A 16,544-nucleotide genomic window follows, 5' to 3' on the forward strand; every position below is an offset into this window, starting at 1 on the left:
TGTGTCACGGCTAGGTACATATATACATGTGCGTACTTGTGGAAGTTTGCTCCTAGATGATAATGACGCTAATATGGCCGTTATCATGGAGATACGTGAACGCAGGCGCGGACGCTATATGAAGAGAGCGCCACTAGTCGCTGCTACAAAATGGCTGACGTTTCGGATACACCTTCCGTCTTCCGTCACAAAATACTGCAAGCAATGCTCCGTCCTTCAGGTCCATGGGTTGGGATTGAAATGGGCCATGCATTCATGGTTGCCATTGCGCTTTTACGCGTTGTTTAGTTCTTGTCCTCCATTGTGGTAGCCCTGGCAATCACTTGAATTTACACAACGTCCTTAGCTGTATCTTCTAACAGAGGAAACAATTAATATTTCGACGAAAGAAATTCAAAATGTCGAATTTACGTGTAAAAATAAGGTACGCGGTGCCCGACGGCAATGCTGCCCCCTGACGGGCCTCAAAGTTGCCTTCGGGCCGCTACCGCGCCCCTTGATCCATATAGATGACTGGTTCATGTTCTGTGCAACCGCACTTATTGTTAGTCAATGCGCTCGCTAATATCGTTTCCGGCTTCTGTAGAAAATGACGTAGTAGCGCCGCGACATTCTCAGATCCCCAGTTCTCCACGATTGTCCGTCACGTTTCTAACGCCGTAACTACCAACGGCTTCTAAAAATACGTATGCTTACTACATACCTGATGGACACGCGATACGTGGTGTTTATTGTGCAGGAACGCCTACTACTAGTTCAACCGCTACAACGAAGCTGCTGCACAAAATGGAGATCCAAGCGCTAGACGACTCGAGGCCTAGCAATGGTGGTGGTAAGGCTTGTAAACTTCTCCTCGTCTATTCCGCGACATCGCCACCATAAGCCACCGTCGTTTACGAGATTTGGAAACTTTGACGAGATCGATAATACGTATTGTCTCCGACACGGAATACCGTGGGTACTCAAGACTCAACACGGAAATTCGATTTCATCGCTAAACGCTTTCCATTTTGCTGTTGTTCATACTTAACGTGCATCGATCTCGTGAAAGTTACGAGTCCCGGGATTCCAAGTTCCTATTCACGTGAATGCGTAACGCCTGTCCCAGTGCCAAATAGAATTATGCTACGCTGATTATAACGCTTTGGCTAAAAATAATAACTAGTATTTGCACGTGGTATACGCAGACAACTTATAAATGTACTAAATGTGCAAATGAATATATATACGACACAGGGAATGCTAGAACTAAGACTACGACTGTACATGGAAGGTCCCTGAGGTAATAAAAAGAAAATTTTCCTTTGCAGAAATGTTGTCCGTGGCGTGGTTGTCGAGTTATTAACGAAAAACCAGTGACCAATCAGAGCGCTCGTATAGCGGACGGCCAGGGGAGCAACAATCGCTTGAGGTGCCTCGCCCATATGCAACACTCGTGTCGAGAATGTATACCTGAGTTCCCGACAATCTAGAAGCGGTCACAGTTCAGTTTTTTATCGTTCTGCGCATCTCAATGCTTTACCGTGTATACTGAACCGTGTGGGGGGGGGGGTTCGCTGCGATCCTCACCCAGGGATGGGATAATTTTTCACGCACGGCTCGCTTCCCCTCTTTTTCGCCCGTATTTCGATCCCCACTACTATTCTCCTCACGCGCCTTCGCGAAGCGAACCCATCAAGTACCAGTCCCCACCATGGTCGCGTCGTCCCCACTTTCCGACCGAAGGAAAAATTATCCCATCCCTACCCTCACCACCTTCCAAGCTACGCGAAACGCTCCTCGGGTATAGGATTAAAACAAAAGTTACATGCAAGAACAACTAAGAAAAGAAAGCAATTATTAGCGAGCGTGGCATACGGGCGGGGCAACACAAACGGTTGTTGCTCCCCTGGCCGTCCGCTATACGAGCGCTCTGATTGGTCACTGGTTTTTCGTTAATAACTCGACAACCACGCCACGGACAACATTTCTGCAAAGGAAAATATTGTTTAAAATCACCTCAGGAACTCCCATCTTCGGGCGTAGTATTAGTTCTGTATATGTATATGTATATAACTAGGTGCTTCGAGGAGGACGTTTCTGAATGATTATTTTATTAAGATTTAATAGAACCGCGCGATATCATCGGGTCGAATTAGGAATTTCGTGAAGATCGATTGGTGGGAACAGGAGGGAGAGATGGTAGATTAGGTACACGGTCGATTAATCTTGGCGCTGATAATCGAGCATCTGCCGAAGGATAAGGTTAATAAACTAGCGGTAGCGTAAGTTCCGGTTGAAGTGGATGAAGGGAGACGGGTATTTCCTCTCTGAGCTCATCAACCGGCATTACTACGCTGCGCTAATAAATAGCCGAAGTTGAGGTTGCGTCAATACCTTCTCCTCTTACACACGGGCGCACGAATTTCCTTGCTGATACGCTATCAAACACTTTGCCGACGATCCGAATCGGCGGGAATGCCTGAAAGTTTCTAAGCCCTGCCAGACGGGAACCGAACGGCGCGGTGTACAAGGCTCTCCGGCTGTGTGTGTACGCGCGCGCGCGCGCACGTGTGTGTGTAACTTTCTTTTCCTCCGTATGAAATTTGTAATACGCGCGACCGGTCTGGCGAAAATAAAGGGGACGAGGGAGCGACGGATATAAAACTTTTGCCATTCGGAATTCAAAGGGTCGTTCGATCAAACTCGTTTCGCAAGGTGTCAGCGTTATTCGAGATCACAGGAAAAACGCGTCGGATAATATTAAACCAAATTATTTCGTCCTCGCGATAAAAGGAAAGGACATATTATAGCGGCGCGATAAGACCGAATATAAATGTTACCCACAAAATTAGCCAAAAATAACGGCACTGGACTTTTCGTTCTTAAGTAAAAAAAAACATTTTGAGGTACCTCTTTAAGAAGAGGAAAAGTTAAATCTGGTGTGTTCTGGTCATGATATAATCAAAATATACTGATATGAATATAAAACGTTATAAAATATATAAAAAATCGAAGTTATGGTGGGGAACTTTCGTTAATATGGATTAGTAATGATGACTCACCGTCAAGACAACCTAACCTCCATAGAAAAATATAGAAAAAGATAACGATTTAGCAAAAATGCGTATATACATATGCATCGTAGTTCTAATAGGCGGAGGACAACTTTAGTCCTTATGACTATGACTAATCGTAAGTCCTAACCTAACCTAATTTCGAAAATGAGTAACGCGCTTTGGGTTTTTGGAAACTTTATTATCAATTCAGTAATTAGACTTAAAAGAACTATGAATATTATTTATTCAGGCTTTTATTTAGGCCTAACATGAATCACAGACCATCGATTGCTCATACAATATTAAAATAATTTTGTTCATAAGCAATTTTATACACAAAAGAGATTATTCTGATTGAAATTAAAACCAGAGCACGCCAGATTTAACTTTCGTTCTTCCAAAAAGGTACCTGACGTCTTAAAAATCTTGTTCAAGATATTTGGTCAAACGAACCGTACAAAAATTGTTGCTTCATCGATAAAACAGAGCAGAAGGGTCCAGAATTTTACCTACGAATGTTCAAAAAGGTCACGTGATTAGCCCCTTAATGGGCAAATAAGAAAGTAATTAGCCACTACGGTAGAAGGGACGATACGAAACGGGTCTGCTTGCGGGGGACGTTAATTTAAGTATGTGCAGTATACATTAGTGGTTCATGTGTTTGCGTAACGTCTGCCGCTGCGGACAAAGCCTCCCGCCGCGTTATGCCCTCGTATCTCATAAACTTTTTACCGCGATCGCAATTAAAGGATTTAACGACGGTAGTCGTAAAGAAAAGCGATAGCCATCGGCGTCCCATCCGTAGAGGATGTATGCATTTCCCTTCGGTTATTCCCAGTTTCATCGGTACCTTGTTTATCGACCTTTATTCGCTACACCGAGGAGAAATTACTAAAGAGTGGCAGTTTTATGCAGCGCTGCCAGAATGTAGTATTTCTCCTCTTCCCGTGCTGTCCCCCACTACTTTTTTCCCCCCACTTACGTTACCTATGGGGACATGTTTAATAATGCTATATGTAAGTGGGGAGAGCACATTGGGCCAGGGTGCGCATATTTTTTCCCGCACGGCTCGCTTCCCCTCTTTTTCGCCCGTATTTCGAGCAGGGCTCTCGTAATTCATCCCACGGCCGGAAAGTGGGGACGACGCGACCATGGTGGGGACCAATAGTTGGTGGGGGTATGCAGTGATTTTCACGGTAGCGCTGCGGAGAGCTTCGCGAACGCGCATGAGCACGCATGAGGGGAATAGTAGTGGGGATCGAAATACGGGCGAAAAACAGGGGAAGCGAGCCGTGTGGGATAAATCGCGAGAGCCCTGGTTCTCATAATTTTTTCCTCGGCCGGAAAGTGAGGGCGACGCGACCATGGTGGGGACTGGTACTTAATGGAGGTACGCTCAGGGATGAGATAATTTTTCCCTCGGCCGGAAAGTGGGGACGACGGGATTATGGTGGGGACTGGTACTTGACGGGGGTATGCTAGGCATAGTCAGCGAAGGCGCATGAGGGGAATAGTAGTGGGGATCGAAATACGGGCGAAAAACAGGGGAAGCGAGCCTCGTGGGATAAATTACGAGAGCCCTGATTTCGAGCCCCACTACTATTCCCCTCATGCGCCTTCGCTAACCATTCCTAGCATATCCCCATCAAGTACCAGTCCCCACCATGGTCGCGTCGTCCCCACTCTCCGGCCGACCGAAAAAATATGCGATGCCTGCATTGGGCACACATATGCAGTAGTGGGGTGAGCACGGGAAGAGGAGAAGTCCTGCATTCTGGCAGCGCTGACTTCAAGTCGTACCTAGGAAACGCGCCGGCTTTAAATCGATGACGCACGCGCAAGAAGCATGCAACAATTTTCAGCCGATATAAAAACTGTCCAAACACTTTTAGTTGACCGATGAGGCACATCGTTACGATCGCACACACCTTATATCCCACGACTGTCGCCATATTTAGTGTTGATTTAAACGTCACGAAACGTGGTTTGATTGCAGGGAATTTCGCTGGTCGATTGTCAATTAACATCCTGCTAGTCACGATACATGCGATATTCGTCAACTTGCTCATTTAACTGTCCGATCATTAGGTAAGTAATTCGAATAATTCGACTCAACAAAAAAGTCCGTTTTGTTTCCTGTTATTTCAACGACTCCATTATTGAGTCGAGGTATTGTCTCTGGAGGATTCGCGCTACCAAGACTATCGTTCATCCGCGTTTTGTTAATCGACGAACGGTAAACATTATCCGCGATGGTGTTTGCTTCTACGGCAAACAATTTCGATGATAATGAAGCGTCGGAGATTAAACTTGCGCCATTGTATAAACGTGTACAGAGAACTCTCGATTTGATTCCAGATCGTCAAACAGGAATCGCAAACTGGGGAGTAAGCTTTAAAACTCGACTATTCCCCGATCTTGTCGTCTTGCGAGCACCACTGCCTACGAGATACGGAAAACGCGTGTCCGTGTTTTAAACGTTGTATCAAAGAAACAAAGAAAAAAAGAAAAAAAAGAAACGCAAAAAAGAAAAAAGATGAGAACTTTACGAACGCGTTCGTAATGGCGTACGCGGGGAATACGTGAACGGAGAAACATTGTACGTGCTGTTTAGAGTGTTGTTTATACATATTATATATAATGAGATTCTCTAGTTGGATGTAACTATCGTTGCACGAACGTTCGAAACCAAAGATTCGGGCGAGGAAGCCTGTTAATCAAAATATAAATGAGAGGAGACCCCCCACCCCAACCCTTTTCCCGCGGACCGTTGTAAATATACGTTCAAGATTTCATCTTGTATATTGCAGTTCGAGTCATATTATAGATCGTGTTTGTTGCTCTCTCTCTCTCTCTTCGTGTTACGTCGGATTCGTAATAAGTATATCGTTTAAATGGGATAAAGTGTATGGAATTTTATATGCGATGTACAGCGGACAGGATATACGCAGGGCGTTAGGAACAGGACGTTTATCTCCGTCAGGAAAATACTTCTTGGGATCATTAAGTAATTAATTGATAATAATAATAATAATAATAATAATAATAATAATAATTATTGAAGGCGTAAAACGTTTTTGCTTATGGTTGTATGAACACTTACATAAAAACAATCAGAATGCATTGAGATTTTAAAAGTTACTAGATATTATATTAATAAAACACTATACAAAATTTTAGACTGACCAATGAGAGCGCGTGTAGGGCCCGCGATTAGTCACGAGAATGGGGACTCGGTTTGTGACACTCGGGCCCGCGCTCGGTCACAGGAATGGGGGCTCCACTCGTGACGCTCGGCCATTGGTCAACGCGGCCCTACGCGTGCTCTCATTGGTTAACTGTTTTTCGTTAATAATTTAAAAACTGTGCCTCGTTGTGCATTTTGCCAAAGGAAATAGTAGTTCAGAATCATCCATTTTCGACAGAACACTTTATTTAAGATCTTTGGGTCGTCGAGGATCGTATTTGAAAGAGGGTAACTAAATCTGGAGTGCTCTGACATCAATTTCAATTAGAACAATCTGTTTTGGACATATTGGGTTTTTGCAAATTACATTAGCCTTTTCAAAAAGGAGTTTGACGACCCATAAATGTCATACAGGCTGTCCAGAATAAGCGATCAAACTTTCCCAGTTTATGTTCTATCTTTGCCTGGTTAAATAGAACAGTGACGTTAAAACTGTCTTGAGAAATGTTATAAAAGTCGCATGACTACCCAATCCGCTTAAATACCGAAAATAGTTCTGCTTGAACTAGGAGATGAACGTCCTGCCTATTCCCCTGTATCATAAAATACACGATACATGCATATATCGATTATACGTAACCTGAATGTGTAATTATTTTAATATGTGTACATAGTTCCGACAATATACATAGGGGATGAAACGAGTGTTTAAGAATGGAGGATAGAGCGCGATGACATTCTTGGATATGAGGAGTGTACAGTTGTTTCTACGAAACGCATCGTTGAGAAACGCGAGGGTCCGAATTTATCATGTACATTATTTCTTACTGAGAACGCGACGTATAACGACGAGCCGTCGTCCTGTTACGAAAAGTTTTGCACGATTTCGACGTACGGATGAGCCGAACGAGTTCCGTTTGTCCATCAATTATTTATTTAATTGAAAAGTTTGCTCGGCTGTTTTGATTAGATTAATAAATTAAGACGCAGCGTGAGCCAAAAATTGAATCGATCAATTGTTTAATTGATGTTAATTTTAACTGTGAATTTCGATACCAAAGATCGGATCGTGAATGATACCTGACCGAGAATAAAAACCTAATCGCGTCGCACCAAAGTTCGTGTCTAATTAAATTACGATCTAACGCCTAATTTAGGATACTTTAACGCTATTGCACATAAGAAATGATTAGCGAACGTTTATTTTTTCTTATACGAATCGTTAATATAAAAGATATTCCAGAAAATGTGTTAGGGAAGAAGAGAGGTGATTCTATAAGTGTTTCTGAAAAACAATTTCCTTTACCGAAATGCGAAGTGAAGCATGGTTTTTGAATTATTAACGAAAAACACTGACCAATCAGAGCACGCGTAGGGCCCGCGCTGAGTCCCCACTCCGTGGCTGAACGCGGGCCCGCGCTGGGCCCCCACTCCGTGGCTGAACGCGGGCCTGCGCTGGGCTACTGCCGAGCGTCGCCGAGCCGAATACTCCCGAGCGTCACGAGCCGAACCCCCACTCCCGCAGGCCCGCGCTGAATCCCCACTTCGTGGCTGAACGCGGGCCCGCGCTGGGCTACTGCCGAGCGTCGCCGAGCCGAATACTCCCGAGCGTCACGAGCCGAACCCCCACTCCCGCAGGCCCGCGCTGAATCCCCACTTCGTGGCTGAACGCGGGCCCGCGCTGGGCTACTGCCGAGCGTCGCCGAGCCGAATACTCCCGAGCGTCACGAGCCGAACCCCCACTCCCGCAGGCCCGCGCTGAGCCACAGGAGTGGGGGCTCGTGACGCTCGGCAATGGCTCAACGCGGGCCTTAGACGAGCTCTGATTGGTCAAGTGTTTTTCGTTAATAATTCAAAAACCATAGCTTACTTCGCATTTTACCAAAGGAAGTTATTGTTCAGAAACACTTCCAGAATCATCCTTTTTCGGCTGTAACACTTTTTCTGGGACACCTTGTAATATGAAATATTGTAGTCGTCGATATTTGTCTCCGAGCGAGATGAGAACAGGAAATAAGAAGAAGAAGAATAAGACGATGATGAAGAAGAAGCTATTATAATAAACGTTATAGTTGTAAATAAAGTGGCCTCCCTAGTCCCGATTATGTTAATTGCTTGAAAAGCCTATCGAACAAGAATGAAACATTTTTTACTATGTTGATAGAAGCGATGGAAAAAAAAAAAAGAAATTGCGCACCGATCGTAAAAGAATGAGAAAATCGAGAAAATGTATGTGTAATGCGTGCCTCTAATTATAATTACCAGATTAGCTGGCAATGGTCCCCGGTAAGTTTTCAATAGGTTTCAAACGACTTTAATCGTTTCGCAGAAATATTGTATCTCTGTATATTTTCATAAAGTGTTGACGTAAAACCATTGCCGTTCGACTAACCGAATTTGTATCAGATGCATAAAATAGGAAACTGTATTTTCTCTTATCGTCAGAAATTTATGTGTGCCCCGTTGTTGAACGACGCCCACGCGTTCTCGTGATAATGACAATGCATCGCATGTTCCAAATACGGGCGGGCGAAGCTCGATAGCGTTTTAATTAATTAAGTATTCGTATCTCTCGATCGGATTTCTTAAATATTCTTTGCATTCTCGTTCGGTTAATAAATTTTCATTCTCGAGAGCTTGTATCGTCGTTGAGTTCGACAGTCAAGGATCATCAAAGAATAAATTACATGATATTTACTAACACGCTTTGTCTCTTGCGTTTTTCGTTTCATTGTAAAACGTAAAATAAATGGATGATTCATTTAAATAAATATTCTTCCCACTTCGTTTGTGGCGACTCTTCTGTGCGGAATAGAAGGAATTACCGATCGCTAGTTACCGACTGATGGTAACTTTACATACGTCGCTGTCTTCATTGGGTCACGTAAGGCATGGTTCCTGACGACTTCGCTTCCAAATCCAGAGACCTCCTGAATTTTCTACTCTCCATGCTCTGGGCTATGCTTCAGCACAATTATGGATCATTTAAATCATCGATTCTTCTACTTCTTCTAGAACGATCTTCCCTACTGTCAATCTACTTGGACCTACATACTATAACGCTTTTATGTTTTGTCTTGTTTGTACTTGTTTAAAAATGAAATAAAGATCTTGTTAAAAAATGTATTTCATTATCTATTCACTGCTCCCAGAGTGACCACAACCCGTTCCTTAACGAGGCTACAACTCGAAAAAATAGCCCTAGTCAATATTAAATTAACTGTAGAAATACGTTACATTCTTGGAAATGGCGTCACAGCAAATGTTAATGCCCTCATATTCTTCTGATACAAAGTGATATTTTTGATTGAGAATATTTCAAAAAATGTATTAGGAGAACATGAGGTGGTAGGCGGTATGTCGACGACATAATGTCGTGACGTCAGAAACCAAATTCAGACGAAATCTTATACTGTCGTGTTCTCCTAATACAATGTCGAATTTTTGGCAATAATGAGGAGATTTTGAGTCTAGCCTCAGACAGGAGAGACGAGGGAGAGACCAGCCAGAAACTAATTAATGATAATTTAAATATTAACTAAGAAATTTTAGGCCATTTCAATTTTTTAAAGAGATTCACTATGATATCTCAATAGGAGAGCCTAGCCCGGGGCCAGGAGAGACCAGGGAGAGAATGGAGAGACCACGAAGAGACGAAGATATTAGCCAGAGACTGATTAATGATATTATCTATTATTTATTATTTTAATTATTTTTTTGTATATTCTAATATATAATATATAATAATTTATATATTAAATATTAACTAACAGATTTTTTACTAACTAATAATTTTTTTAAAGCGCTTCACTATGATATCTCGATGGGAGAGATTATCCAGAGACGAAAGAGACGAGGGAGGAATCGTAAAATTCCATTATAATAAAATAATAAATAATAATAAAATAATAAATAATAATAAAATAATGTTACATTACGTTTTCAATCATCACTCAGATATTATAATTTAAAAACACCTGAATTAGCTGCTGTTCTGATAATGACACAGTCATTCCGATATTCGATACGGACGAGACAGGTGGCAGCACCTACCGGGAACGCGGTTATTCCTGCATTCTTTAATTACTCTTTAATGACTGGCGTTGAAATAGGAGATGTAGTTTCAATTGTCAGCTACGAATAAGGTCCCAAGCAACTTTTTTCTAACTCCATTAATTATCAAGTAATTAATAAACAATTGCAAAAATGTTTATTGCAAAACGAATCCTTGGTTCTACCGAAACATATTTGAAAGTGTGGGTCTCAACTACAAGGAAGGTCCTATACGATTTTTTTTTATTTCCATTAGTTTAGGAACTCAAATTAACAATTTGTTTGATGTATGAAAACTCATAAACTGCTTGCAGTCATACGTTATGCTGAAGCTAACAATACGAATGTGAATTTAAAATAAATCGAGTGTCCAGAGTTAAAGAAAATTTAACAGCACTCATAAACTAATTCTATCCATGCAGCATAAATATTTTTTAACAAAAGTAGAAACCAGTTTTATTAAACATAAGAATATAATTTTTTATATTAATTGACATAATTAATTGAATTAAATAATAATTGACAAGACTATCGAAGTATTAATTGACATAATTAATTAAATTAAATAATAATTGACAAGACTATCGAAGTATTAATTGACATAATTAATTAAATTAAATAATAATTGACAAGACTATCAAAGTATTAATTGGCATAAATAATTGATTAAATAATAATTGACAAGACTATCGAAGTATTAATTGACATAATTAATTAAATTAAATAATAATTGACGAGACTATCGAAGTATTAAAATCCACACAAAACCCTAATTAGAAACCCTAACCGGGAAAACTGATCTCTTCTATGGACCAGCAGCAGCAGCAGCAGCTTCGCGTCGTTGGTTGATCACGGTTCCCCATTTCCTCGACGGATGAAGTGAAAGCCGTGATCGAGGCTGGAGTAGAATGTAAAGAAGTCGTTGCGAATCGGGAGAGAGAAACCAACACAGCTCGCAACGACGTCCAGTTACTTACTCCAAGGCAAGTCGAAAGGAATGCCTGAGCGGCGTGCATCGCGACTCCGGGTTCTCCTATAGAGTGTGACTTAATCCTTCATCACCGTCGTCGGCGACGATCTCCAAGTCTTCGTAACGTAAGTACCGTTCTCATTCTATCAGTGAAACTGTTCTATCAAACGATCATCAATTCCTGGCATTGGATTAAAAATTGGGTCCTATCGGTTTTGGGCCTTATCGGTTTTGGGCCTTATCGGTTTTGGGCCCTATCGGTTTTGGGTCCTATTGATAATTATCGTAAAGACAAATTTCGTCATGGATGCTGTTTTCATCCAATTTCAGTTCTTTAATTCATTTCTAATTAGTGTTTTGAATGAATGATTTCATTCATTTTTATTTTATTCTTATTCAACATAAATTCGACGTACGACTGAACGAAACTTGAAAAAATGTCGTGAAGGAAAAAATATGAGATTAGAAATAGATTAACAATTTGGTTTCTTCTCGTTTTTATTTATTAACATTGTACATAATTAATATAATAAATACTGTTTTTATATAAAATCAGATTCAATCCACGAGTGGTTTGATTAAATATTGAGGTGGAATAAAGAGGACCCGAATTATAGTTATCAAATTCGTAACCACAGTGGAACTTGTTTTATCTCGACGTCTATCTACACGTTCAACGAAATCCAAGTGAAAGTACATCAATTTACACGAACAGGAGTGTTAGCATTTGGTTACGTTTCTTTATAATTGGGCCAACGTTTGCATCGCGTTATACATAGGTAGACGTCTGATTCACCGGAATTGACAATTGACAAGGGGGGGAGAGAGGTTGAAAACGAATTCGGTATTATTACCACATCGGGTCTGTATCTGGTTTTCGATTTCAACAAGCTTAAGTCCCGTGGAACGTGTGAGATTTTTATTTACCGTTTACGGAATCGTGTGTGATTTTAATTACTTCCTGCTCGAAACGAACGGTTTTTAAATGGCATCGACCTGAATTCTTAACCACTGGTTTCTACTGAGATATGGGATGAATCTCGCGGAAGCTGATTTCACTTTGCAGCGAATTTAGCTTTTTAATGATTCTAATATTGATCGCTAAGAGTGAAAGAAATTATTCAATAGAAAATTCAGTGTATTTATGATTTATGATGATTATGGCTTTTCATTAGATCTATCAAAGAATGTTCATAACTGAGGAAACATAATCTTGTGGAATGTGATTTGACTTTGAAGCAAATTAATAATTTTTGCAATTTTATTATCGAAAATTAATAGTGAAAGAAATAATTTAATAGTGAATTCAGAGCATGATTAGTCTGTAATCAGATGACTATGGCTTTTCATTCGATATATCAAAGAATGTCTATAACTGAGGAAAAGATGAAACAACAGATAATCTTGTGGACTCTGATTTCACTTTGAAGCAAATTAATAATTTTTACAATTTTAATATAGATGATTAGGAATGAAAGAAATAATCTAATAGATAATTCAGAGCATGATTAGTCTCTAACCGTCTATTAAATAATGTCTACAATTGAGGATAAGATAAAACGACAGATAATCTTATGGAACATGACTCCATTTTGAAGCAAATTAATAATTTCTGACAATTCTAATATCGACTATTAGGAATAACAAAATAGTAATCTAATATAGAATTCAGGACATGATTGGTCTCTAACCGTCTATCAAAGAATGTCTACAACTGAGGATAAGATGAAACAACAGATAATCTTGTGGAACCTGACTCCATTTTGAAGCCAATTAATAATTTTTGCTATTCTAATATCGACGATTAGGAATTAAAAAAATAATCTAATAGAGTTCAGGACATCATTGGTCTCTAACCAGATGATTATAGCTTTTCGTTGGGTCTATCAAAGAATGTCTACAACTGAGGAATAGATGAACCAACACATAATCTTGTGGTTTGTAATTTGACTTTGAAGCAAATTAATAATGTTTACAATTTTAATATAGATGATTAGGAGTGAAAGAAATAATCTAATAGAGTTCAGGACATCATTGGTCTCTAACCGTCTATCAATGAATGTCTACAACTGAGGATAAGACGACACAACACATAATCTTGTGAAACCTGATTCCACTTTCAATTAATAATGTTTGCAATTTTAATAGAGATAATTATAGTGAACGAGATGATCCCATAGATATTACAGACTATTATTAGTTTGTAACTAGATGACTTTTTGTTTTGACCTTTGACAATTTTAATATGGACGATTAGAAATGAAAGAAATCCACTAGAGAATGCAGGGCATCAGGATTGCAACCATAACTACATATTTTCATTCGACCTATCAAATAATCGTAATTTTCTACACTTGAAGATGGCAGACGCCCTGAGAAATTTTGGTATCTTATTGATCTGATCGATCGCTTCCGCTTTCCGTCGGTTCCAAGCCGGAAAGAGAAAGTAAATGTAACAAGTCCTTTCACTCTTCCACTTGTTAAATATTTCATTTTAATTCGGTAGTTTTCGACTCTCCGTTAATTCCCCCATAAAGTCCGGAGGCTAATTAGGAGTCTGACGAAAATTAGATACCGTCCGGCAGCTTCTCGACCTGAGGGGGCGGAAAATTGCATTACATAAATTGTATCCTCGCGTGGGACGACGTATACACGCGTAAACGTAGTTACCTGTACGTATAACGTTTGCGAAAGGGAGCAGTGAACGTTCCGCAGTCGAGTATCTACGCGTGCACGCAGTTATACGCCGGCCGTTGTAAAATTCTAAATCCATCGGTCACGAGTTAAACGTGAAACGGTGCACGTGTCTATGGGCGAACGATATCCGCGTGGTAATGCGACGCACGTGACAAGACAAGCCACCGCTGCTGATCCGAACGATCACCGTGGAATTTATTTTCTGTTACACGCCGTTTATACCCGATGCCCTCGAATGGAAACCAGCCGCGCGGAGGGGCAGGCTTCGCGCACGGAAAAGTAGTTTTCTCATTGTCACCCGTCGAATGCAGACGCTTTTTCAACCTACATACGGATGAGAAAGTTTAAAACGATACGTCCGAACATGCTAAATTTATCTTAAGGGTCAACGTGATGAATAACATTCTAACTCGCATGATTAAGGTCAAANAGCTTGTGTAAGTGCGTATGTATACGCTGTGCGATGTATTAGAGGGCCAAAGATTCTCAACCATTTGTTTCTATTTAACATGTGTACCACTACGTGGCTCTACTTGAAATGATTGAGACCAACTGAGCGGGACTAACGTCCTTAAAATCGAGAGTAAGTGTTATATATCACGTTTACTGGTTTTTCCTCAGTGTCAGGGATCATCAAATGTCCTCTTGGTTGGCTGTTGAGGTAGTTAGATCGCCATCTATGGTTTAGACTCGAGTTTTAATGAACGAATTCTAATTTTATGGCTAGATTCAAAACACTTGTACTCATATAATGACTTGTTTCTATGTTATTCTTCTTTACTGAATCGTATTTTTGTTTTTTCTCTTGTTCATTTTTTCATAACCTTGTATTTGATCATTTTATTATTCAAACGTTGTTCACTGGAGGCACTCGGTCACCAGGCGCAGGAGTTTATAAATTATACCGTCACGAGAGTCCATAGTGCGCAAACATCAGTTTTCGGTCGCGGTCCTCATCTCTCTCTCTCTCTAATGCTTTCCATATTTTCGCCACTACCGCCAAACTGCGTTAAACTGGTGTACAAAGACTCTCGTGACGACAGAAATAAACTCTTAATTAATTCCCTTATGAAGGTTATGTATTTTATTTATTAAACATGTGAGCAACGATTTGTTCTACTCTAAGGGTTAGTTTTCAATGCCTTTCTTCGTCCAGGTCCTCCAATTCGGCTCTTCTGGGCCCCCAATTAGTATAAAAAAAACAGTCAGTCGAAATATCAGAGTCCAAAAATTCTCTGGTCTTCAGTTTTTTATGTCGTCGAATCGCAGGAAGACAACGCTGGGTTCTTTGTTGAGAGTTCATTTCCAAATAGTTCAATACGAAGTCTCGTGGACAGAGTTAGGATCTAGCTTGCAATCGTGCAAGGATGGGAAAGAGGGAACGAAGGTCACATGCGAGTCAAGTAGTTTCCTTTTTGGGAAGTCGTAAATGTTGTGGTTTTATGGTTTTGGGTTTTCTGGGCCTGATTGGTGGTGACCAGATACCAATTAGATGGTCACAACGTTTAGACAGTCGCATTTCAAGAAGTTGGAAAAGTTATGAGGGGTCTTTCTCTGAATTTGAGAAAGAAAAAAATGCACTAAAGATAACGATCTTTTTAAGTATTACTCGACACTTATGCTCATCAACCTTCCATCATGCTTACAAGTTAGGCATTTTTTCTGTTGTCTCTCATGAATCTTCTTCTATGGGAGACAATATAGTAGCCTAATTGCCACTGTTGGAATCCCACCAGACCATATTCCCTTCCCACGCGATTCCCTTTTCTTTATAAGAAAGCTTTATTTGTCTTCATACATACTCTTTTGTACATAACATTCAGTTAATAAAACATCATAAAAAGAATAGCAATAGTCTTAACTTGAAGTCACTTGCTCATTTGCATGAGATCTCAGGAATGCTCATTTGTGGTGCATTTCACTGTTCTAGTTGTGTCTGTCTAAGACAGTGTTTACAAACATCGACAACAATGGAAAAGCATTTACACAATTCGGTTTACAAAAAGAGTCATAGTTTATTATTAGAAACAGGAACGTTGCCATTTTATGGTATTTGTGTAAGACAAACTTCCGTCACCTTTTGCTTTATCGTTTTTGTGATGACTGAGTCTGCTTCTTGTATTTCACAATGCTTTAATAATCGATAGTGTCACAAGGATACTAAATGCAATATAAGAAATTTCTCTGCTTGCAAAATCGTAATTGCCTCCTGGAAAGGCGTAAAAAATTGTATTAAATTCTTAGCTTCTTATAAAGTAGTTTGTTTTTTCTCATTGACCTTCGTCTGATTAAGTCATCACTAAGCTATGGTAAGATATTCCAATCAGGAGTATGTTGATATGTCAGTTGCTTTGAGAGCTTGCAATAGTAATCCCACTGCCACAAGCATAAAAATATTTTCTTCTTTTTTTAATGTAAAATCATCCCCTGTTCTACTACAATTTCCAGATTTGAGATCCCATATGACAATTGCGAATTGTAGTGTCACACAAAAAAAAAACCTGTTTATCTAGGTGACTGCTCTAGTGGCTAAAAGCTACCCAAAGAACTGATAACTCCAATTCTCCTAATCCTCATGCACAGTAGACATGAGACTGCA

General features: G+C 40.2%; 2 protein-coding genes across 3 annotated transcripts in view; both read left to right on the top strand.

Annotated features, from left to right (window-relative positions):
• The window catches only part of LOC108627418 (uncharacterized), a 141,332-nt gene extending 132,336 nt beyond the window's left edge, over positions 1–8,996 (top strand). Inside the window, exons 5-7 of one of the 2 annotated variants that reach the window (XM_018028657.2) lie at positions 740–832; positions 5,035–5,126; positions 5,397–8,996. In XM_018028657.2, the coding sequence (XP_017884146.1) occupies positions 740–832; positions 5,035–5,111 (170 nt within the window). In that variant the 3' untranslated portion in view covers positions 5,112–5,126; positions 5,397–8,996. The remainder of the gene's footprint in view (positions 1–739; positions 833–5,034; positions 5,127–5,396) is intronic. The other variant, XM_018028660.2, reaches the window with a different exon arrangement.
• Positions 8,997–11,221: 2,225 nt separating this feature from the next.
• The window catches only part of LOC108627409 (mediator of DNA damage checkpoint protein 1), a 26,988-nt gene continuing 21,665 nt past the window's right edge, over positions 11,222–16,544 (top strand). The window contains exon 1 of the mRNA XM_018028630.2: positions 11,222–11,373. The gene's annotated coding sequence lies outside the window, so the exon portion shown is untranslated. The remainder of the gene's footprint in view (positions 11,374–16,544) is intronic.

The sequence above is a fragment of the Ceratina calcarata genome, unplaced genomic scaffold (genome assembly GCF_001652005.2).
Source record: "Ceratina calcarata isolate Rehan_Ccalc_2016 unplaced genomic scaffold, ASM165200v1 scaffold470.2, whole genome shotgun sequence".
NCBI classification, from domain to species: Eukaryota; Metazoa; Arthropoda; class Insecta; order Hymenoptera; family Apidae; genus Ceratina; species Ceratina calcarata.